The sequence below is a fragment of the Mycteria americana genome, chromosome 14 (genome assembly GCF_035582795.1).
Source record: "Mycteria americana isolate JAX WOST 10 ecotype Jacksonville Zoo and Gardens chromosome 14, USCA_MyAme_1.0, whole genome shotgun sequence".
NCBI classification, from domain to species: domain Eukaryota; kingdom Metazoa; phylum Chordata; class Aves; order Ciconiiformes; family Ciconiidae; genus Mycteria; species Mycteria americana.
Genome location: NC_134378.1, coordinates 7,560,912 through 7,583,178, shown reverse-complemented (window position 1 = coordinate 7,583,178; position 22,267 = coordinate 7,560,912). Strand labels below are relative to the sequence as shown.

The window sequence follows — 22,267 nt, the reverse complement described above, 5'->3', positions numbered from 1 at the left end:
TCACACCAAAAAAACCCCAACTGCCTGGAGGGCACCGCACAGCTCCGATCCTCGTCACCTCTCCACCTTCACCTCCCAGCACGACATTTCAGCAAGGGCTTTGGCTTACATCCCTCTCCTCTAAGCTATTAGGGTTGATATCCTAAGTGAAACCCAGGGCTCAATACTTATTAGAGCTATGAGGCTTGCTGAGCAGGACTGCCCTGTGCCAGGCATAGCAGGGTCTATCTGCCAGGATAGCAGGGGGAAACGCAGCTGCCAAACGCTGCCAGGCTCTCCTGGCTGTGTGACCAGCAGCTCTGAGTCCTAGCAAGATCCAAGGGTGGACTTTTGTCTGTTTGCTCCTGGACGGTGCAGCCGTACAAGAAGAGACATTTCCCCTTGTTGTGCACTTAGGGAATTTAGAGATTTAAAAGAATCACAGAAGGAAAACATGCATCAGCAGCTTACAAGGCCATTGAGAGAGGCAAGGACGCAAGCAAAGCCCTACATAAAAGCAGCGAGAGGATTCAGCACCTGAGGAGCCAGGAGCGGAGGCCAGGCTGCTTCAGGCATTTTGCAGAGACCATTTCAATTGTCTCATTCAATTGCCACGGGTGGAAAAAATAATCTAGCTAGATGTCAAAAACCTCCCATCAGGAATTCCAGTTTCCTTCGCCTCTGTGCTATAAATATGCCAGTGTGCAAAGGGTGAATGTGGAGCTGTGAGTGGCAGCTGGGGGGCTTATGTCAGGATCAAGTGACGTTTAGCTATTGTTAAATGAAGTGCCGCACGCTGGCTCACGCCCATGCCTGGGCACTGTGGTGTTTCCCCACTCAAAGCCAGCTCCGACGGGCCTCGCTGGGCAGTGGGGAGGAACGGGCAGCCCTCCAGCTTGGTGTCTCCCCAGCTAGTAGGTGCAGGGGAAGGTGGGAGTACAGGGAATTTAGGCAAATCTGTCAGCACGACTCTCCCTGGCCAAGCGCTGGGTGTGAGCTGTTCCCCTTTCCCACTACGTGCCCTGTGCTGGGGTGTAGTACCGGAGACCCAGAGGCACTGAGATCAGGGCAGGAGCAGGCGGCAGGTTTTGCTGAGCAGGAGTCAACCTTTGCTTCTATCCCCCAGTTTTGCCGCTGTGATGGTCCCTTGTGACCCTGCCTCAGCAGCCACGGGGCACTTGTTCCAGGTAACACAGCCGGATAATAAGAAAGACAGGATAAAAATGTAGGCACTTGGATCCTTGTTTTCTGCTCTGTTATTACCTTCCCTCTCTGGAAAGGAAAGCTTTCCAGGAAGAACATATCTGTAGCTAACTTGGTCTAGGGAAAGGTAATGGCTTTCACAATGCTGCTTCTAATATTACAGTTCTAATCCTCAGTGCTTGGTCTTACAGAAGGAACCTCCCAAGTGTTTTCCCAGCCAAATAATCAGCAGTGATACTAACAAATAAATAGGGAATCAGGGTAGTATTTTGCATTAACAACTTTCTCATCGGATATTACAGCCCCTAATTAGCTGAGTCTGATCGTACCCTGGCGTGGTGTGGGGCCCCACAGGATGTGGGCTTGTGAGTCAATGTGCAAAGCTGTTCCAAGAAAAAGCCATGAAGGATATATCTACAGGAGCGCTGCAAATAGACCCAAGCTTGCTGCCTGCCCTGCCTGGCGCTGGGAGTGCTTCAGCGTGTGGAGAAACATGAGGGGAAGTTGAGGGACTGTGGGTTTTTCCTCCAGGCTACAGTAACATATTCCAGCAGGTGAAACAGTGGTGTAAGGAGGACAGCAAATCATCCAGGACAAGGGTCTGGCTGAACTTACACAAAAGAGGATTTAGGATAGACAGGAGGGCAACTTGTGGAGTTATAAAGCAGCTGAAGCATTTGAACAGATTCCCCAAGGAAATTGCAAAATCCCTCTTAGAAGATGCCTCTGGTCCTACCTGGCTGGTAGAAGTCCGGGGAGAGCTCCCTGGCCATCATTCTGGCTATGCCCGATTCGTTGTTAGCTGCCTGAGCTGCCTGCTCAGACCCTTCAGCCTTGGCTTTGGCATGAGCCGTCCTGCGGAGAGAAGAGGGGACAACAGTGAGCACCGTCTGAGCCAAGATTGTCCCAGCTCAAGCAGCGGACACTGTCCAGCAACAAAATCAAATCAGCCCATCTGGCATAACAGCGCTTGCCCACTTGACCCAAAAACCCCACACTCGAGGAGAAAAGACCAGATTTTCAACAAGTAAGGGGCACAGATGCTTAAGGCTAAGATGTGAAGGTTGCACATAGCCACACAAGAGAACAGGGCAGGTGTATTTGCAAATGCGAGCATGTTCATGTGTTGCAGCGAGGCAGCAGGTGCTGCAAAATGGGCTCGCCGCTGTGCTGCGAAGCACTGAAAACCTGGCTCAGAGGAATGCCTGAAGCATCACCGCGGGCATCTGTGGAGCATAAAGGGACAATAACGTGATGGCTGAACATCGCTGTGCTGTCACCAGCCCTGAGCTGCTGCACCTCGCCAGAGGCTGCGTGCCCCTGCCCAGCACACTGGACACGTTTTACCCCAAATGCCTCTCCCATAGCTCTCCAGCAAACAACGCACATCGTCCAAGGGGCTCCTTTACTCGCTGCAGCCTGGGGGGCTGCTCTCACTGGTGCTAGGAAAGGCAGGGCTATTGCCTCCCTCTCAGCTTGGCTCCCTGAGTCCTCTCCACTCCTTCCCAGCACATCTCTTCCTTGCTCCATAGGGCTATAGGGCTATCAGAGTTATTTCACTGGCCGGCTGTCGTATTCCTCGCATGCCTTGTGCTCGGGGCCCTGTGATCTTTACACTAAAAGCAGGGCTGGCTTTACAGCCCAGCTGCTTGTAGTCTGGGAAGGAGCTGGCTTCAAACAGCAAAGTCGCACCTTAAAAATAAGGGAGGGTGAAGCACCGTATATTCAGCTGCTTTGTTCCACCCAGGACTTACAGAGAGCTGCTTTCCCCATGCTCTCACTATCATTTTTGCCGAGGTTCCTCACATCTCCCTTGCTGCATGTAATGGAGCGCACGCTGGCCGCACATGCAAAACCATATATTTTTGTGTGGACAGTTAGATAAGCAGTTAGCAGCCCTCAAACACCAATTCACTATGAATTACAATTTAATGTGGTCTTAGGGTGTCTGATGAGCCTTTTTTGGGCTCAGGTTGGTATCTGGTCGTGTTTTAGGACAAAAAATGAGGAAAGACGCAGTTCTCATCCCTGCAGTGAAAATGCTCCAGAGGAATTTTTGGACTCTCAGTCATGAAATCAGGATTAATTCTTTCCCATTAAACTGAGATGCAGTATGCAGACAAGACTAGCTTCAGTCCGAATACTCGACAGGTGCAATGAAAAGATGATAGAAATGCTGTTCTGAGACCCTTAGAAGGTAGAAGATATATATATATATACACATACATACACACACACACATACATACACACACCCACCCACCATTTTGAGTAGCTGCAGGGAAAGAACTAAACGTAGGGCACTAATCCCAACTGATACAGGCAACAGTGTGACTTGACGGGGAGCCGAAAACGCTGTTCAGGGCCCTGCGATAGAGAAGAGGGTGTGGAGCTGCTGTGGCTCAGCCTGCCTCTCCCTGGGATGACACGCGGCTCCGCTGGAGCCATGATTCGCCTCCCTGCCCACACTCACACGTTATCTTCCCGCTTTCTCTGCAGGCTGAGCTGCCTGGGATTGCTGTCATTCTTGGCCTTTTTATCCAAAATTATTACAGCTCCTGAAAAACCCAGAGACAAGACACGATGAGGCAGAAAACAGCAATTTTAAGCTGCTGCTCGCAAGCAGGAGGTCTGAGGCAGCTCTGAACAGAGAAAGCACCTCCTTTTTTGGTAGCATATAATCAGCGTGATTAATTCCACTATAATCTGGCAGGGGCCAAGGGGGATGTTTCTGTGCTCTCCATGCCTGGGGGATCAGAGCGGGCTGGGCACACTGTGCATGGAGCACACAGCCTGCCCGGCGCCGACCCCGGGAAGAAGCTTGCAAAGCGAGGATCCATCTCTTCACCCCGGCAGTACGTGCTCTGACCCCTGGCTTTGTCCTGCTGGTCTCTGAGGACGGGATTCACCATACAGAGATAAAATCCTCCCTTTCAGCCCCTCGCTGAGCCAGGCAGAGGCTATCCCGGCCACTTCCCAGCCAGATAATCAGCCAGCTGGCCCCAGCTGGGGGAGCAGCAGACAGCTCCTGGCAAGCGGGTGGATGCTTTCCTAAAGGTGACTTCCAAAAAAGTAGTCTGGAAGTGGACTGGATGCAGGGTCTGCTCCCTCTGCTAGTAAGGACAGCGCTGGACTCATGCCGATGTGTTACCAAATGGGCGCAGATGGCTCCCTCACGCTCGGCTCTCCTCCAGCATCTGGGGCCAACGCAAGGGAACAGCCTGGGAGTGTTGGAGGTGACAAGGCAGCTCCCAGTTGCGCTCTTCTCCTACTGGAGATTTCCTTTCCTCCAGAGAAGCTGCTGGATGCTATCTGGCTGGTGCATGGGGCTTGAGTACTGTCACTCCTGCAGATAAAGAGATGGCAAGGCCAGGAAGACCCAACCTGGGTTGCAGAGGCTGCGGTGAGGATGCTGTGGGTGGTGGGGAGCCGAGCCGGCCGGGCCGAGGCATCGCTGCGAGCCCCCGCGGCCCCAAGGCTAGCAGGGCTCTACAACGAGCCCTCCTGGGCACAGAGGGGTGTGAGGCCAGGGAGGCCATGGGGCAGCTCCCGGGCTCCACGCACGGAGCTGTGACAGCAAGCTGAGAGGCACGACTTTGGGATCCCGCCCCGCCCTGGGGATGCGAGCTGCACGGCAGCTCTGCCCGGCTCCCTCGCTCTGCGGGACACGCCCGACCTCTGCTCCTGTCCCCCTGCTTGCGAAGCCGTCCAGAAGTGTTCGATTTGAGGGGACTAAGATCAACACAGCTCCAGCTTCAAATCTGGCAGCTCCGGCACACCACGTGTTGGCCCTGCCGGCGTCCCAGGGAAGCCGTGGCACAAGGCAGAGCACTGCTCTCCCCCGGCCAGCAGCCTGGCCCCGGCAGGGGTGCTGATGCCCTGCACTGGGTCCCTCCATCGCCGAGATCATTTATTGCAGCAGCAGCCAGGTGATGAACATCTGCCTTACGGAGACACGGCATGGTGTTTTAAGTACATCTCCCCCGGCTGTGCTGCCCATCCCCGGGGCACGAAGGGAAGGCACTGCTGCTCGCAGCCCTCCAAAAAGCCGCGCTGAGGGTTTAGTAACACCTTGACAAAGCCCAGCCTGGAGGAAAGGGCCCAGCCATAACAATAACATCTAACTTGCCTGGAGTATTTCTGAATTTATTATTTAGCCGCATGGCTGGCAGTGCCTGGGAGCTCGACGCAGAGAAAAAGTTGGCCCCAGCTGCAAAGCAGGAGACAAATACCAGCCGCCCTGGGAGAGCCCAGTGCACGCAACCCGCAGCGCAAAAGCCTCTCCTAGCCCACGGCCCGGGGTCTGCCAGGTGCAGTAGTTAGAAAAAAAAAAAGCTCAGGCAGGTTTGGGGGAGGCAGGAAGGTGATCTTCAAACCTTAGACATGAAACATGTATGAGGAAAAATTTCTTCCAAGGTTAAGATCTGCTCAAAAAACAGAATTGGCTTTCACAAAAAGGAAAATGTCGGCCTTTTATTATATGCATATAAATTTGATACTTTTCAGGCAGCACTTGAATCGGGGCCACACTTTTTTATTTACTGCTGGTTGTGCTGCCAGCTCCCAGCGCCTCTGCAGAAAGCAGCCCATGCAAAAACCAGCAAGAGGAGAAAGTCTGGAGACGGAGGAGGTCAGGGTGAAACTGAAGCAGAGGCCCACGGACTTTATAGCACCCAGCAGCAGAATTCAAAAGTCCCTTTTCAAGGCGGTGCTGGAAAATGAGCCACGAACATTAAACACGTCCAACTGGGGGCAATAAACACAAAGAGGGGCCTTTACAAACCAACGCTGGTGCTCCCGGCAGTGCCACCCGGGGTGAGCGCTTCCCAGTTTCACCCTGAGCCATCTCCCCCAGCAGTGCCGTTAAAAATAGCTCCGGTGAGTTCTTTGCAAGGAGGAGCAGCAGCCTGGGCCGAGCCGAGGGGAGGTATATGGGCAATGCCTGCAGCCCCCGTCCCAGCCCCGCTGCCTGCCGGCAGCACCGGCTGCTCCAGGGCCGCCCCGGGCAGGGAGGCTTCATAGCCCGGCTGGACGGGTGGGAGAGGGAGGGTTAAACGCATCTGCTGTTTTATTTGCTCCTCTGGCACGGCTCTAATGCTCTAATTGTTTTTGTACTAGTGCAGGACAGAGCACCACTCCTGTCCTTCCTGGCCATCTCCCAGAAACACTGCCCGAACCGTTCCTCCGACTGCTACCAAAATCCCCTGTGGACACACGAGCCGCAGCTGAGCACCGTGCTAACAGGTGAGACCCAAAGCCAAGCCAGCATGCCCGTCTCTTTGGACAGTTTATGTGGTTTTGCACATCCACGTTGGATTAGACTGTAAATGAGATTGGAATTAGCAGAGAATACCGCAAATACCAGACGGGGCTGGGGCGCCTGCAGGTGCGGCGATGACCTTGCAGCTAGAAATAGGGGCAGAGCTCAGCTCTCTGCCCAAGCTATTGCACGTTGGCTTTTTAAGGGAAAGACAGACCCGTCCAGCACCGTCCTTCCTTCTCCAGGGTCTCCCTCATCCCATTGATTCAGCAAACCCTGAGAAAGGACCAACTGAACACCTTTTTCTTGCCATTCTCAATATAATAAGCTGCAAAAAAGGTCATTAAGCAAATAAAATACATCAGTCTGCTCTAGGAAGGAAGACCTCTACTAAACTCTCCTCTCCTGGAAACTGGCTTTTCCACCCCCAGCCGCATTCCTGCTCTAATATCTAGCAGGAATCATTTTGTCCTTCTGAAGAAACTTAAGATAACGGTTTGTCTTGGCAGGAATACTTGCAGCACTCAAGAGGGATACAGGGAAAGCTGCAGAAGTGCTTTTGCTGATGGCAGCACGGTCCCTTCTGCGTTCGCATTGCGAAGGGCAAGGACACACAGCAGACCTGACCAACACAGACCTGTGCTGGGGGTTGGACTACATGACCTTTAAACGTCCCTCCCAACCCAACCCATTCTATAATTCTATAACCTGACCAGGACAGACACTTTCCAGCTTCTCCGTTTTCCACACCGTCTTTGGACTTGGTCACGTCTATAGTTGGAGCATTCTTTTCTTCCTGCTCAGTCCCAGTCCATCTCCTTTGTGCCTCTCCCTCTGCCTCCACGCGCACGCAGATACCAGCAAAGCTCTGCTACCCTTATTTGCCTGTAACCAGCCCATGGGACTGAATATCCCTTTTCAGTTCATCGCTTGTGCCACCTTCCCTGCCCACATTCAAACCCATCTGTGTGGCCCACCCCACGGGCATCCTGCCCCGAGAGCCAGCTGTACCTTTTACCCTCCTTTTGCTCTTTTTGCTCCATCACTCGTGTGCACGTACCCACCCAATTTACACTCTGACATCCTTGGGGTGCGTGAGTCTTTGCTGGTTTTTATTACGGACTCTGCACCTGCAAGGTGTAATCTAAATAGTTGAATTAAGCACAAATCAACACAAACTGCTTCCTAAAGGAAACACCTCCGTACCACTGTAAAAGAAATCCCAAAAGAGAAGCCATCCTGACCTTGCAGAGCAGCTCTGCCCTCCAGCCTCCCTTCCCTTGCAGCCAGCTAATGAGATGCCCCAGGCTTTTCACCTGTGGTACCAGCACTTACACAGAAGCGGTGGCACTCCACACGTGCCCAGGCTGCGTAGCTGGATAAGTTGGACCTTTTCTCCTTCATTCCACAGAAAGGGCATGAACAGGCCATTCAGCCAGGAGAAAAGCATCCTTTTCTGTGCAGTGCTTCAGGACCACAGGCCTGGCAGAGCTCCCTGCCACCTAATGAGCTCAGCAAGCATTAGCCTTTATGATTACTTGGTGAATTTTTAAAATACCGAAATGTTATCCTCAGCTCTAAATAGCTCAGAGCCACTTGCATCTTTCACCAAGGGATACTTCCCCTCGGAACAGTTAAAGTGATATTAATCTTACAGCAGACAGATCCGCAGCTGTCTTCAATAAGACGGCAACCTACGCACCCTGGCCCCGCGTACGGGAGATTTGCTCAATTAATCTCCACCGTCCCGATTGCCCCGCGAGCTGAGCGGGGCTGGGTGGGCAGCTAGCTGGCAGCCCTTGGCCGTGCCAGCCGGCACAGGAGCCCGTGGGCTGTGACGAGCCGGCGGGGCCAGCACAGACTGCAGCTGCTCTCCGTTTCCCCTGCAGCCCTCGGATGCCAGCCCGCAGCTGCCCAGAGCCCGCTCTAAACGGAGCGGTGCGGTGCAAGCTGGGGCCTGCCGGCTCGAAGGGCTGCCGGCCACCAGTATGGCAGCATGGTCCCGGGGCCACTGCGTTGGCCCCAGACGGGCAGGACAGGCAGCTCCTCGCCCTGCCGGAGCCCAGGCTGGGAGCAGCTCATGAGAGCATCCACAGAGATACCTTTGGGGGAAAAAAAGGGGGGATTTGCAGCTGCCCACTGGACTCCTTCCTCCTCCCTCTGGTTTTCAGGTCCGCTCTCCTCTGCGCTGCCCTGGGTGCAGATCAAGCAGAGCCGGGAGGAGCGAGTCTCCCAGAGCAGCACAGCCTTGGGACTATGCACAAATGCCACTGATTTATTCCACCATGCCATTCCCACAGGGGCTCAGCTAATGCTCGGGGGACACTTATTTAATTAGCTACTGCTGCAAGATCAAAGCAGCTGGGTAATCCCACTGGTAAGCGCATCAAAACATCTTTACAGCAGATACGTGACCAGGGCCTTCCAGCCTTTCGTCCCCCATGTGCTCCTGCCTCCCTGCCTGTACCTGCCCTGAATGGGCAGGGGCTGCTCCCTGCCCTGCCCAGGGGAATGAACTCCCACTTCCAAGAAAACACCAGGGCTGCAGCAGTCATTTGTTTCGAGGGAGCCCAGGCTGACCCAGGAGCTCCTGCCCAGCCCCAAGCTCTGCCAAACGGACAGCATCCACAAGCCGAACGTGTTACCTGATTGCCAGCTCCGCCAGCGCTAAAATGGGTCAGAAAGTGTGTTTTCTCTATAAGATTTTTGGTTTTTTCAATGAAAAGTTTTAGCAACTTCTAACTTGAGTGTTTTTCAGATTTCAGCAATCCAAACCAAAGAGTGAGGAACTGCAGTATCTGTTTTGTCATTTTTTTTTCCCAGTCAAAAAAGAAAAGCAGGAAATATTTTTTTTTTGAGAAAATGAAAGCATGCAGATTTCTTAAAATATTGCATTTGGTCAGAAGCCAAATTATTAATCAAAGTTTAAGGCAGAAGCATTTTTCTCCCAGCCCTATAGGTCTCTTGAGTTGACATTCACAGATTTGAAGTGCAGAAGAAACGAGAGAGGGAGCAGGGAGCTGTGCGGGCTGCCAGCCCACCGCCGGGCTGCAGCATCCGCTCCCCCACGCCGGCACCCAAGGCTGCTGAGGGCACCCAAGGCTGCTGAGGGCACCCAGGCGGATGGGACGCCAGGTCCCTCCTGGTGCTGGCTGAAGGCTCAGCAGGCCTCGCAGGAGCAAAATGACAAAAACTTGGACTCAGAAAGCCAACGGGCTCTGGCTCGGCACCAGGTTAAGCTGAAAAAAAATGCACCTCCTCCAGGAGGAGGGAGGGTTTCTGTATCTCGGGCTTTATATTTAAATTGGACCATTTTACTTAAATATTTTTTAGTTTTCAAGATAAGCCTATTTCACATTCCACTGAAATGACGATAACCTCTGAGCAAAGCCTGATTGAATCAGATGATTTTAAAGCCCAGCTCCCTGCCGGCTGATTTCAAGGATTTGGATAGGATTCAAAGCCTTCCTGCTCCATGCGGCAGCAGATCAATTGAACGAGAAGCTACCACTTTCCACAGCCATTTTGCAGATTAAAGTCGCACTTCATTTTTCCCTTTCTGTGTTTGTAAGCTGTTGAGATAAGGATTTCCCTCAAGGTCAGACTGAACAGCCCATTAATTCCACTTTCCCTGCCTGGCCAGCTATCCGAGTTGTACACATCGCTGGGACTGACGTCCTGCCATCCCAACTCTGCTCCTCTTGAGGGGATCCCTGCAAGCCACAGCCCTGCTTGCTTCAACCCCAAAGACCCGGGAAGCCCTGGAGAAAGCAGTCTGCTGCCCAACAAATGCTTTCTCCTTGGAGCTACCGAAAGTGCATGCTCCCTCTTACCCTAATAGGGCATGAAAGCGCCTAAGGAAATTCATGCGAGGCGGGTGGAAAACAGATAAAGCCGCGCACACTCTCCTCTGGAGTCAAAACGCATCTCAGCGTAACAAGCATGGTGGGCCAAAAATGTGTCAGTGCTGGAGCCGCAGCCAGCCTGGGCTGGGGATGAGGCCATTCTGGGAAAGGGCTGAAAGAAACGGGTGAAGGCATCACGCTGTCACTTGTTCCATGGCACCGAATCCCTCCGGCCCGCACAGCCCCACGCACAGGGGGGACACATCGTGGGAGTCCTGCAGCTGGGGCAGGTGTCTGATCCCTGTGCGAACCCGAGCCCCAGGGCTCGCTGTCCCCATGGCTCGCTGTCCCCATGGCTGCACGGGACTGGGGATGGAGAAGGGCTCACCCGAACACTGCAGCCTGCTCCCTGCCCAGCACAGCAAGGGTGAGCTAGAAGCAGGGCCGAGCCCAAAGGTCTTTTGGGGTGGAACAAGGGAAGTGATATGAGGGTCAGGCAGCAGTTCGAAACAGAGACTACTCCTACAGAGCTGGAGACGGCTGCTCTGGGGCAGCAAAGCCAAAAAAACAGCCCAACCAAGGCCAAACCAGCCCTGTTCAACCTGAATCACAAGGCTGCAGAGACCAAGCCCTGGCTCTGGGACAGGAGCTGGGTGTCCCCCTCTCCAAGAGGTGAGTGACACAAAGTCCCTGAGCTCCTGATCCAGGGTATGAGGAGGCTTGGGTGGAAGTATTCCTCCTAACCAAACCACGTGCGGTGACAATGCAACGCCACGACATAAGGTAGCCTGTGGTGGTCTAGCTCCAAGAGCTCTGAGGGAAACCCAAGCTGAAGTGGTCCTGGCCGTGGTGGCATGGGCCAGGCAGGTTCCCCCTCACCGTCTCCATGGATGGCATCCTGGACACTGACCTCAGTTTGTGCTGATAAGCCACGCGGAGGAGGTCACGCCTGCTCAGGAGCTGCAAGGGGAAAAAGTCTTTATTTGCCCGGTTTCATGGGAAGGAGCAAGCGCTGCTGGCACTAGTGCTGCACAGAAAGCGGGAGAGTCCCAGCCCCGGGCTTCAGCTGGTGCGGAAACAGATGCCAGTGACTGGGTTTCTATTAACCAAGAGTGAATGAAACAAGATCATCCTTTTTACAAACACACCGAGCTCTGTGAGAAATGTCTTTGTTGGAAGACCAGGACCAAGGAGCATCTCATTGCCGCTGTGTCCTAGCACCGGTGTCCTGGCACCCAGCTGTGGCAGGAGCCATGCGGCTGCCCTCGTTTCTCCCTGCCCATGTGCGCGCTGGCTCGTTCCCGCCTGTGGAAGCGGCGAGATGCTCATTCCCGCTATGGGGGCCATGGGGCAGCCAGAACACCTGGCCATCAAGGACCTGCCCCCAGCTCCTGCCACGCGACCGCCTCCAGGCGCGGCGGCACCTTGCTCAGCATGAGCCCCGCCTGGGACGTGGCCCCCTCCTGTACCCCGTGGGGCATTTTAACAAAGCCGGGGCAGTCCTGCACCCACCTATCTTTTAAGCCTCCTGAGAGGTCAGGCTGTGGCATCTTCGGTGTCTGATCTTACAGCTGCAGAAATGCTGCTCCCGACTCCCATGCCTCTCCCTGGCAGCTCCCACTCGGAGGCGAACTGCAGCCAGTATCCCACCCGGGGCCAGGATAAGCTCTGCCCATCTCCTGCCCACTGCTGCCTCCTCGTTACATACCCATCCATCACACGGTGTGTGCAGTCCTGGAGCAAAGGGATCGTGGAGCTGGGGCAGCAGAGGAGGATCAGCCGCTCTCCCGAGCAAGGAGCCCCCCTGGCAGGGACTGCCTCGAACCACTGCTGCCCGCTCTCGCGGGGTGGCCACGAGCACCCTGCCCTCTGGCCTCGGACCCAAAGGTCTGGAAACGCACTGGGCTCCTGATGTGTCTAACACCTGTGCCTCTGGCTGAAAGCCCGAGAAAAGCAGAAAGCAAAGGATATTTTAAAAAAATCCTAAAACTCTCTCAAGAGGAAACCCTGAGTCTGAGCACGGGGGTTCAACAGACCCGAAAATCCCAGGTGTTAACTCCCCGGCCTCGGGGAAGCCAAGCTATGCCATCAGCCCCAGGCCAGCCAAGGCCACCACGGCCATCGGACCAGCCCAGCTCTGCCCTGGACACACGCCGTGCCTCACCGAAGAGGTGCATCGGGAAGACATCACTTTGGTTGCCCACCTTCCCCGCCGGCGGCATAAACCCCCGAGAGCACCAGGGAGGGAGGGCAGGAGCTCGCTGGGGCAGAGTCGTGCCAAATAAAGCACCTTATCGGTGTAAGCGCGCGGCCGAGCTCCAGCAGCGTGGGCTGCCGCGGGCCTCGGCTCTCAGCTGTCGTGCTCGGCAGCGCTGATAAAGCCCTGCTCTGCCTGCCCTTATTTAGTCAGGAGGCTCTGCTGACTCCAGCGATTTCAGGACGTCATTTGCACCACACACCCGCGTTCCCCGAGGAGACGCTCCCTGCTGCCTGGCCACGCAGGCTGGAAACGCTGAGCGCAGGGAGACAGCGGCAGCGCTGCCGGGAATGCGGCCGGGCAGGGGAGGTTCAGAAAGCGATACGGGAGCCGTCAAGCACTCTTGTTATTGGAAGGGAGAGCTAAGACATGCCCCAAAGACACGGGTACAGACAGAAAAACAACTTAAGCTTCAAAACCAGGCAACAACTCACCCTATGAACGATGCCCACGTGTCGCTGCCGCGGAAGCTGCATTGACGTGATTTCTGACGCCACGCGCTCACCGCAGCTCTGCGGGGCTTTAACGCAGCCCAGGCTCACCGTGATGAGTAACCCCACGTTAACAGGAATGAACGCCTAACATTTCAGAATGCAGTTTAGAAATTCTTACAGATATCTATCCAAGCAGCAGTATTGCAGGACCTCTACAGATATTACATTAAAACCAAGAATTATTTCAAAATTATTCATTTTCAGTCGTACTCTCCAGGCATAAAACACCCCAACTGCACGGGGGCGTCAGGGCCAGCGTCTGAAGACAAAGAGGTGAAGCACAGGAGCCGTTATTGCCCCTTGTGCCTTGCTTTCCTATTGATCCCATGACATCTGGCAGACATATCTGCGGGTTTGCTAACAGGACAAACACCCGTCAAATGATCTCAGAGCGTGGCCAGACCCGTGCCTTGCAGGACGCACAGCCAAGTCCCTCCATTGATTTTGGTCCAAGTCACTGGGAAGCACAACCCTGTGCAGAGGCAGACTACGGCAAACGCGGATGCAGTGGGTTGGAGGTGGTATCTGCAGTATTTACACTCATTTTGTCCCCCAAAAGCGGCAGTGAGAAGGAAATCCCCTGTGAGAGCTGCCTGGCTACTGAGCGTACAGCTTTCAAAAAATGAAAGTTTCCCCCCACAGCTGCTCCTGCCCTTCCTCTTGCTTTTTATTTCATTTCATTTTATTTTATTCTAAAGAGATGAAAGCTGACCACTTCCAATCTCTTTCTCCCTGCTTTCGGCAGGACCGTCGTCCCCATGTGACAGGTGAGCACATACTGCACAGGCAGCACCCCCGGGTGCTGCTGCTCCCCAAGCACCCAGGGGTGCAGAGCACCCTGTTCGGCACCAACCCATGTGCCCAGAAAACTCCAGGGCAGCCGTTACACACCTCGGGATGGCTTTTAACTCGCTCAATTACGGCTTGGTGATGGCAGTCCCCTCCTCGTGAGGGATGGCAGGGGACAGACCTGCTGGCTGTCCTCGACTTAAGCGCCGGGGAGATGGCGTCCCGGCTGCAATCCCAGGACCCCACTGCCTTTCCCACCCACCCCGACATTTTTTCACAGGAGCCCCCAGACAGGGCGGAGGGTGGGAAAGGGGGAGGCTGGAGCGACATGGCACGTGCCTTCACCTGGTACCACGGGAAGAGCCACACTCCAGCTCCCATGGGAATCTCTTGGGATCACAGCAAGGACGTCCCAGGGCACCAGCAGCACAGGGCACTGCGAACGGCCGTCATACGGCACCTGGTAGCCCCCACGTCCACCTGTGGTTACCCCGGGCAGGAGTAAAGCCATCTCTGCTGCCTGCCACAGAGGCTGCACTCCAAGATGACTTTTCTCTCGAGTGACAGCAGTCTGGGGGAGGATTCGTCATACTTGAACTTCCATTAGCTCCATCCTATCAGCTGATCCCCAGCGCTGCCAAGAGACATGCCCTGGGTTTCTGCCCGACATCTGAGCAGCACCAAGGGGCTTTGCCTGGGGTGAGGGGGCTGAGCTGGCTGAGCTGGGATGGGCTGTTCAGGACAGCGTGACCACACGGCAAACAATTTTCACTAAAATCACGAAAAAAGAATTTTAAAAATTGCCGTTCCCTCAGCCGGTGGCGAGGCAATGCCAGCTCTGTCCTCAGCCGCTTGCACAACGGGGAAAGCAGCTGAATTGCCGACCTGGGAGGATTCGGGAGGGAGCCGAGGAGGCCAGGGCAGCGCCGCTCGGGCAGGACAGGCAGCAGGGCAGGCAGGAGCTGGCACTGCCCACGGCGCTGGCTGGAACACCCAAACCGAGCAGGCGGGCGGGCAGGAGCTGCAAAGCAGCCTGGTGCCTCGGATGCCCTCGGAGCAGAGCACCGGACAAGGAAGTTTGCTGACTGTGGCTGACCGCTGTCCCCGACCGTCACTGCTCTCCTGCCCATCTCCGCAGGGCAGATCACAGGCAGGGCGCCCGTCGGCACTGCCGGCAGCCTCCTGCCCGCGCACCCCCAGAGCTCGGGCACGCGCCTGGGATTCCTGCGGTGCAACTGGCCGAGGCACCTTCCAGCGCTTGGGCTTGTTTTCCTCAGGATTTCTATGCTTTAAAGAGCCTTTTATGGTGCAAAAGAGTGAAATCTGGTCTTCTCCTGACGTTTCACCCCCCGACGGTGGAAGGCTGGACATCACCATAGTTTAGCTCTCATAGGGAGCACCAAGGTGCTCCCCCAGGTGCCAGAAGCAAATGAAACTCAAACATCCATATACAACAGCACAGGTATGCGGAGGTAGTCGGGCGTCTGCACAGCCCGGCTGCTGTGTCCTGCTAATTAGATCCTAGCAATAATCTTACATACAGATAAGTCACATCTTCCCCCAAAAAAGGATTCAGGTAGCCTCAAAGACATTTATTTGGGTAAGGTACACACTGCCATCCGAGGAGAAATATAAATGCTCCGTCTAGAAAACCCCACCTCGCAGTTACGAGCTAAGGCAATGCTAATGATAGTACAGCCCTTTTATAAACCATAATAATTGATTTTCACAATCTCTCTGCAATTACTCTCTGTCCTGGGTGTGGAAACTGAGGCAAGGTTCAAGGCCAAAGAGAAAGTCGGTGGCAGAGCTGGGGTTTAACCTAAGGACACTCTCGAGGCAAAATTATCTATATTTACTCTTGACTCCAAAGCTGAGCTGAAAGGAGGAGGGAGGAAAGCACGAGTCAGATGTTCAACAGGCAGCAGGTAGAGAGAGTGGCTCTGCCCAGAGCAACATACGCCAGGAATAAACAGTGATGGAAATGGTGAGGTATAGTTTACAGGACGGAGGAGCCCGAGTTCTCCTCTTGCAGCGGGTCCAGCTCAGCTGCAGGCAGCGCCGCAGGGACGGGACCAGCGGCATCGCACTGCTGGGGAAAGCAGCGTTCTCTTGCCCTGCCACAACAGCCGCACCATCGCAGGGTCTGCTAGGGGAGGACTCCCTGGAGGAAACCGGCTTTAACGTCTTATTTCCTCCAGCTCCGAGGTTTCCTTAATAGGAAATTATCCCGCAGCCGCACTGGGGAGGGACGCAGTCCCCCGTCAGGGCAGCAGGCGCATTCCAGCCCCTGATGGAAAACACTGCAGAGCCGCTTTTGATCCAAACTGTAAATAGTGTATAATAAAAAGAGGCTTGTGTAAACCGGCCGAGCTCTCGGGGAACAGCTTTTGCAGCTCCAGCTTCCTTATTTATGGGTGCCCACCAGCTGCAGCCGCACGCTTTTCCCGGGCACAGCGAAGCCGGTGTCGGGCTGAGCCTGCCCTGCCAGGAGGCTCTGGTGGGCCCCACGTTGCCCCAGCCTGTTATTTTTATCCTAGCTGGCCCCGCACGGCATTTCACTTGCAATCCTGGCGGTTTTTCTCCGCCGGTCTCCGAGGCAACTGGGTTTTGCTAAAAAAACAATCAGTCCCCACAAAACTTTGGAGCGGAAACGGCTGCCGGGAGAGTAAAGCCGGGGTTTCTCGGAAGCGAGGGATGGCGTTTGGGACCAGGCACCCTCCCCGCCACTGTTATTTCCCATCTCTGCCTGGTAATGAAGGAACTTTGATAATTAAACAGCACTAGAAAGGAGTAAGGCAGGACAGCCACAGAGTCCCACCCACTGCCCAGCAGCTCAGCAAAGCCTGCGCGGGGCAAGGTTTTGATGGAGAGGCAAGGTGAAACCTCCAAGTCTTTCATAACCACGTTTCCCCAAGGAAGAGAAGAGCGAAGGCTCTGACCCTGCCTGACGATCTCTGCTCTCTGCCAGGCGGGCTCTGAGACCAGCAGGAATGCTGCGGGAGACGGAGCACGCTGTCGGCTCAGCTCGGACGCGGGCAGGGACGTGAGCAGAAGGAGATTTTCCCCTGCCCTTCCCAGGCAGACCCCGGAGCCCCTCTTTTATCTCCTCCCTCCTCCATCCCAGGAGGGATGATGGAGCAATTAGCGCTTTCCTTTCCTGCTAATTTCTGACGCAGCTAATTCTGAGCAGAGCCCACCTGCCTGGTGCCAACATACCGGGCGGTGTCGGGGCAACGCGGTGCCCGCGCGTCCGCCGGCACAAGGGACACTGGTGCGACGAGAGACTGCCACGTGCTCGCAGCGGCCCCTCGCACACTCCTCCTCGCACACCCCTGCACACGCATCCCCAGGCACGCTGCCACTCGCTGCCGGCTGCCGCAGCCCCCATCCCACCCCTGGGGTCTGGCCAGGATGAACTGGGGGGACAAAAGGGGACAAACTCAGCTGAGCCCTCCCCGGTTCCTCCTTTCCCAGCATCCTAAGGCATCGCGGGCTGCTGGATGTGGCTGTGTGCCACGGGATCAGGCTCACCCATCCACTGCAGGCTCAGCCATCTGCCCTGCCTCCAGCCGCCACCTCCCTCGTGCCAGAAACACTCACTCAAAACCTGGCCAAGGGCAGCTGGGTCCTGGGGGGCAGATGGGACTCCCTGCGGCAGCCCCCTCCTCGGTTTGGTATCCGCCATAGCTCCTCCCTCCCGGTTCGCAGCATCCCAGCAGAGCACTGCTCTTCCCAGAGAGCCCATTATACCGAGCTGCTAAAATTAAGCGACAATCCTAATGCACCCCATGGACTCCCCACAGAGCCACACTGGGGGCTCCGGGGCTGAGCCACGCTCTGCTGCAGACACAGTTGATCTGGAACACATCCCGCTTGCTGCTGCTGAGCCTCTTCCATTTACCACAGCCAAACCCCACTATTTCTCATCCTGCCCTGCCAATGACACCCAGTGGCTCTGGTGGCCTGGCACGGCACCAGGGTGCTCCCCGTCCCACCAGCTCCTGCTCCCCATCCCGCTGAGTGCTGGGGCCGGCGCCAGCCCCTGCCGTCCAGCAGCTCCCCCCTGGACCGGGGCTGCGGGGGGACAGGAACGGGGGTGAGAGGGAGGACAGGACCGGAACACCCCCGGGCTGCCAGGAGGCCCCTCGGCCCCGCTCTGCCAGCATTTAGTACAAAGAATTAAATAGAAATTGTGAGGAGCCATGTTTGACGCCACCACCGGTGCACAGCGAGGAGGCACGCAGCACCACTCCAGAGGGACACGTGGGATGGGGACCACCACCACCACGGGGACCTGTGCATTGGAGCCCCAAGCACCTACCTGGACGCCGCTATCTCTGACTTCTGCCGGGCGATGGCCGCGGCCCTCTGAGCCCCCTCCACGCTCCTGTCCACCTTCTGCCGGATCTTGGCGCTCTTGAGGGGTATCACACGCTTCTTCATGCCCTTGACAAGGACATTGTGGCGGTACTTGCCCTCCTCCTTCTTGCCGTCGGGCAGCGTGGTGCAGCCGTAGCCATGCCGCAGGTTGTCCAGCCACTCGCCCTCGTACTTCAGCCCGCTGGACCGCTCGCTGACGCCGAAGCCGGCGCGCTTGTCATTCTTCCACTCGCCCATGTAGGTCTCCGTGGTGGTGGCGTCGATGTCGGACTCGAAGGGGGGGTACTCCTCGCCCTCGGCACCCTCGCCGAGGCTGACGGTGGAGGTGGCGTCGCTGGCGGCCGAGCTGATTCCGCTCTCGCTCTTGAGGAAGCTGACGCGGCTCTTCTGGCTGGCCAGGGATGACTTGGACTCGGACTTCTTCAGCTTCCCCAGCAAGGAGCCCCTGCGGAAGAGCCCCCCCTTCTTGGGCTTGCCAGCCTCCGCCTCCGCGTAGAGGCTGAGGGCGAAGCCCCCGCGGGTGATGGTGGGCGAGAGGGGCAGGCTCTCGGGGTTGGCGGCGGGGGAGTCCTGCTGGGGCAGGGTGCCGTTGCTGTGCTCGCTCCGCAGGGAGGAGAGGGAGGTGCGCAGCGGGGAGCGGACCACGGAGGCCATGCCGTAGGGCACGCTCTGCCGCACCCCGTAGCCGTGCCGCATGCCGTTGGTGAACTGGCCCTGGTACGTGCCTGCGGGAGAGAAGAGGGATGGGGTGAAAAGGCAGCTCGCTCCTGGGCGAGGCGGCAAAGGCAGGCAGGCTGCGGGGTAGCGCTGCCCTGGAGCAGACGTACCCGCCTTCCCTCGAAGAGAGGAGCCCCGACTCCGCTAGTGCTCACCTGCGTGCAAAACCAGCCGTCCCCAGGGAGCGGAGGGCAGAGGACACAAGCCCAAGAGCCACTGCTGGCAGGTGACAGCTCACTGGAAAGGGGCTGGGGTGCCAGGGGACACCGGTGCAAACCCAAAGCCACTTAATGGCTGGGGTCTGGATTTGCATCCGGAGCAGGGAGTGGGAGCCAGCCCCGCGCGGCTGGAGTTTGGGCTGTGCCAAGAGGGTGGCAGCAGCCCCAGTGGACGCGCAAGCTGCGGTGGCACAGCTCTCCCTGGCTCGGTGACAGTCCCTTTCAGCCTGTTCTGCAGTTTGTCACTCGCAGGCTGCCAGGACTGGCTCTAGACCCTCAGTCGGGCACCTGGCCATAGCACGGGCTGCCCCTGTACCTGCAGCTGCATCTGCTTGGCCCTGACATACAGCTTCTCCACGGTCCCAAGACCAAGGCTTGTGCCACACTGCATGAAGCAAGAGATGGGCAAAAAAGGGAGGAGAGGAGCGGAGCAGCTCTGTGCAGGGTTCCTCCAGCTCTGCCCCAAAAACCACTACCCTACCACGCTCCTCCAGACCCAGCTCAAGAGGGTACGCAGTGTCATATGATGGGGGGGGACAGAAAGGATCGTGCTCACCATGGCCAGGGCTGTACCCTGGGTACGAGACCCTGCTAAGAGCCAGAAGGACCTTGGCAGTGGCACCTTGAAGGACTGGGAAAAGCACATCGCTCCTCTCCAGGCCCCTGCCAGGTCTGCAGCTTTGCAGGCTCCAGAAGAGCGAACTGGAGACCACCGCTCTGATTTTTCTCACCAGGAGGTCAAGAGACTTAAAGGAGTAGCATCAAAGCCCCCTGCAAGAAGAGCTCCTAGGAAGGGCAGGAGGGCTGGCGGGGCAGCCCTTGCCTCCAGCACTCACATGCCAGCACAGCGGGCTGCGAGGCTCGGCGCATCCCCACCGAGACCTGCGGGATGGGACAGGACGGGATGGGACAGGACGGGATGGGATGGGATAAGCCGTCTCCCCAGCCTGGCTCTCCTCGCTCTGTAGATACACTTGTCTGAGGAACCAGCAAACCACCCAAACCAAAAGCAGCATTCAGCTCTGCTCCTGGCACTACAGGACCTGGAACAGGCCACCTCATCCCAAACCAGCACCCTGCAGGGCAGAGGCCGCTGGCAGCCCTCCTTCCCGGGGGGCAGGGGCGCCGGTGGAGGGTGCTGGGGGAGCACAAACGCCCTTGGAAAGGCCACCCCGCTCCTTTACTCTCCCAGGTGCTTCTTCATGCAAGTGAAGGGCCAGCCATGCTGGCGGCATTTTCACAGGCATCTGTCCTAAACCTGGCTTTCATTAAGCAGCGACCTACCAGGAGGCACCAAATTTTTGGGAGAGCAAGCACTCCCAGGGTCCCGGGGAGGCTCAGCAGGGCCGAGCTGAGACAGAAGGAGGTGACCTATCTTCAAGGCATTCATCTCCCCGCTCAGACGCCGTTACTGAGACCAGGGATGACCCTGCTCCCCAGGGAGCAAATCCAGTTCCTTCTTTGGCAATTGTGGGAGTGCATATTTTACGGTCTCCCAGGCCACTTCTGCAGCATAATCTCTCCTCCCAAGCTTCAGGTTTCGTTGAAATCCTCTTTGGACCCGCCTGTGGGGTGTTAACTTACAGCGCCAGGGGCCAAGAAAGACAAGAAGTGCCCAAGCGGGCAGCAGCTGCTGCCCCGGGGTGAGCCGCCCCCCGCCAGCCCCTGCCTACCCCGCGGCACACGGGATTTCGGGCTCCCTCCAACATTTGGCCTCTGCTACTAAAACAAAGGAAGGGTTCAGGTAGTGCAGAGCATCTGCAGGCTGTGGCCAGGCACGGGGAGCAGTCTGCCAGAGCAAGGGGCCATCGCCCAGTTTCTTGGCAGAGCTTGAAGCTCTGTTAGGAAAAATAAGGCGGGCGGCGTGGGTTAGGGGTTTGGGCACGAGCTGGGAGCCAAGGTCCGTTGTTGGAGACACCCAGGCATCTGAGCGTGTTCCTTACCACGCTCCCCAAATCCCGCTCCATAAAATGGTGATGAGTCTTCCTAGCACAAAATGAAGTTAGAGACCCCCGTAGTGCCCCCACGTCCCTCCCCACCAAGAGCCAGCGAAGTCGGTGCTCCGTTCCTCCCCACCCGGGCAGCGAGCAGGGCTGACACACGATCGGGGTGACATTGGAGACCTCCTCCTAGGACGGGACAGCCTCACACCGAGCAGGCTGCAGCTGACAGTGCCGCCGTGTTGAGTCCCTGGAAGAGGAACTCTGGTACAGGGGTGCAGGTTTAGGGGGGCTCAGCTGCTCCTCAGGGGCCAGGTCAGAGCAGCCGCTGCCCTCCAGCGAGTCCCTGGCCCCCTCCGGCCCCTGAGCGGCACCGGGGCCACCTGGATGGGCAAAGCTCAGCAGGTCTTCAGGGAGCAGAGATCGGGGTGCCGCTGCTCAGGGGCACACGTGCCTACCCTCGACCCGAGGTTTGACACCAGCTCTTCAGGCTGGTCTCGGCCGCCTGACTTCAGCCCACAGGGGACAAGCAACGTCATCCCTCCGGTGCGCGGTGTGACCAAACCTGCCAACCGCATCTGGCTTAACGGGAGAGCACCGACACACCGCGCTGCCCGCGGCTGCCCAACCAACACGGGGACGAGCGGGCGCTGCCGTGTCCCTGTCATGCCGCGATTCAGCCTCCAGCTGAGGCTTCGTGCCAGGGCAGAGCCATAAACCACCCCTGGAGAGGAGCCAGAGGCTGCTGAGAGCAGCTGGAGGCGCCGGCGGCCGTGCGTCGGGGCACGCAAGGTTCGAGGCGAGCCAAGCCCTGGCTCACCAACACGTACCGGTGCAGTCAGTTCAAGAGAGAATGGGGCTGTGCAAACCCCCTCTGCACCGCGGGCGGTGGCTCAGCAGGGCTGCACGTCCCTGAGCCACCGCTGCCCCCTGAATATCAAAGCAGCCTGGGCAAGGGGGGACAGGCAGGATGCAAAGCTGCCAGCCAGGCAGCCACGTGCTCACACGCGTCTGAGGTTCTGGAAAAAATAATTAAAAAACCCGGTGGATGTGATAAAGCCCTCTATTTAGAATGAAAATGGGACAGAGTCCCACTTCCCTGCCTCCCCAGCCCTGCCTGATTCACCAGGGCAGTGGGACAGAGCCACTTAACCCCATCGGGGTGCGATTACTGGGGGACAGG

At 56.9% G+C, this 22,267-nt stretch overlaps 2 protein-coding genes across 5 annotated transcripts in view; both read right to left on the bottom strand.

The window, feature by feature from the left end:
• The window catches only part of SLC2A10 (solute carrier family 2 member 10), a 207,278-nt gene that overhangs the window by 98,047 nt on the left and 86,964 nt on the right, over positions 1–22,267 (bottom strand). The gene's annotated exons all lie outside the window — the stretch shown is intronic.
• Positions 1–22,267, bottom strand: part of JPH2 (junctophilin 2) — a 34,100-nt gene that overhangs the window by 7,067 nt on the left and 4,766 nt on the right. For 2 of the 4 annotated variants that reach the window (XM_075517304.1, XM_075517305.1), the window contains exons 2-3: positions 18,151–18,934; positions 1,919–2,037 (exon numbers count right to left, since the gene is read on the bottom strand). In XM_075517304.1, coding sequence (XP_075373419.1) covers positions 1,919–2,037; positions 18,151–18,934 — 903 coding nt within the window. Of the gene's footprint in view, positions 1–1,918; positions 2,038–11,196; positions 11,247–18,150; positions 18,935–22,267 lie in introns of those variants that run through there. The other 2 variants (XM_075517306.1, XM_075517307.1) reach the window with 2 other exon arrangements.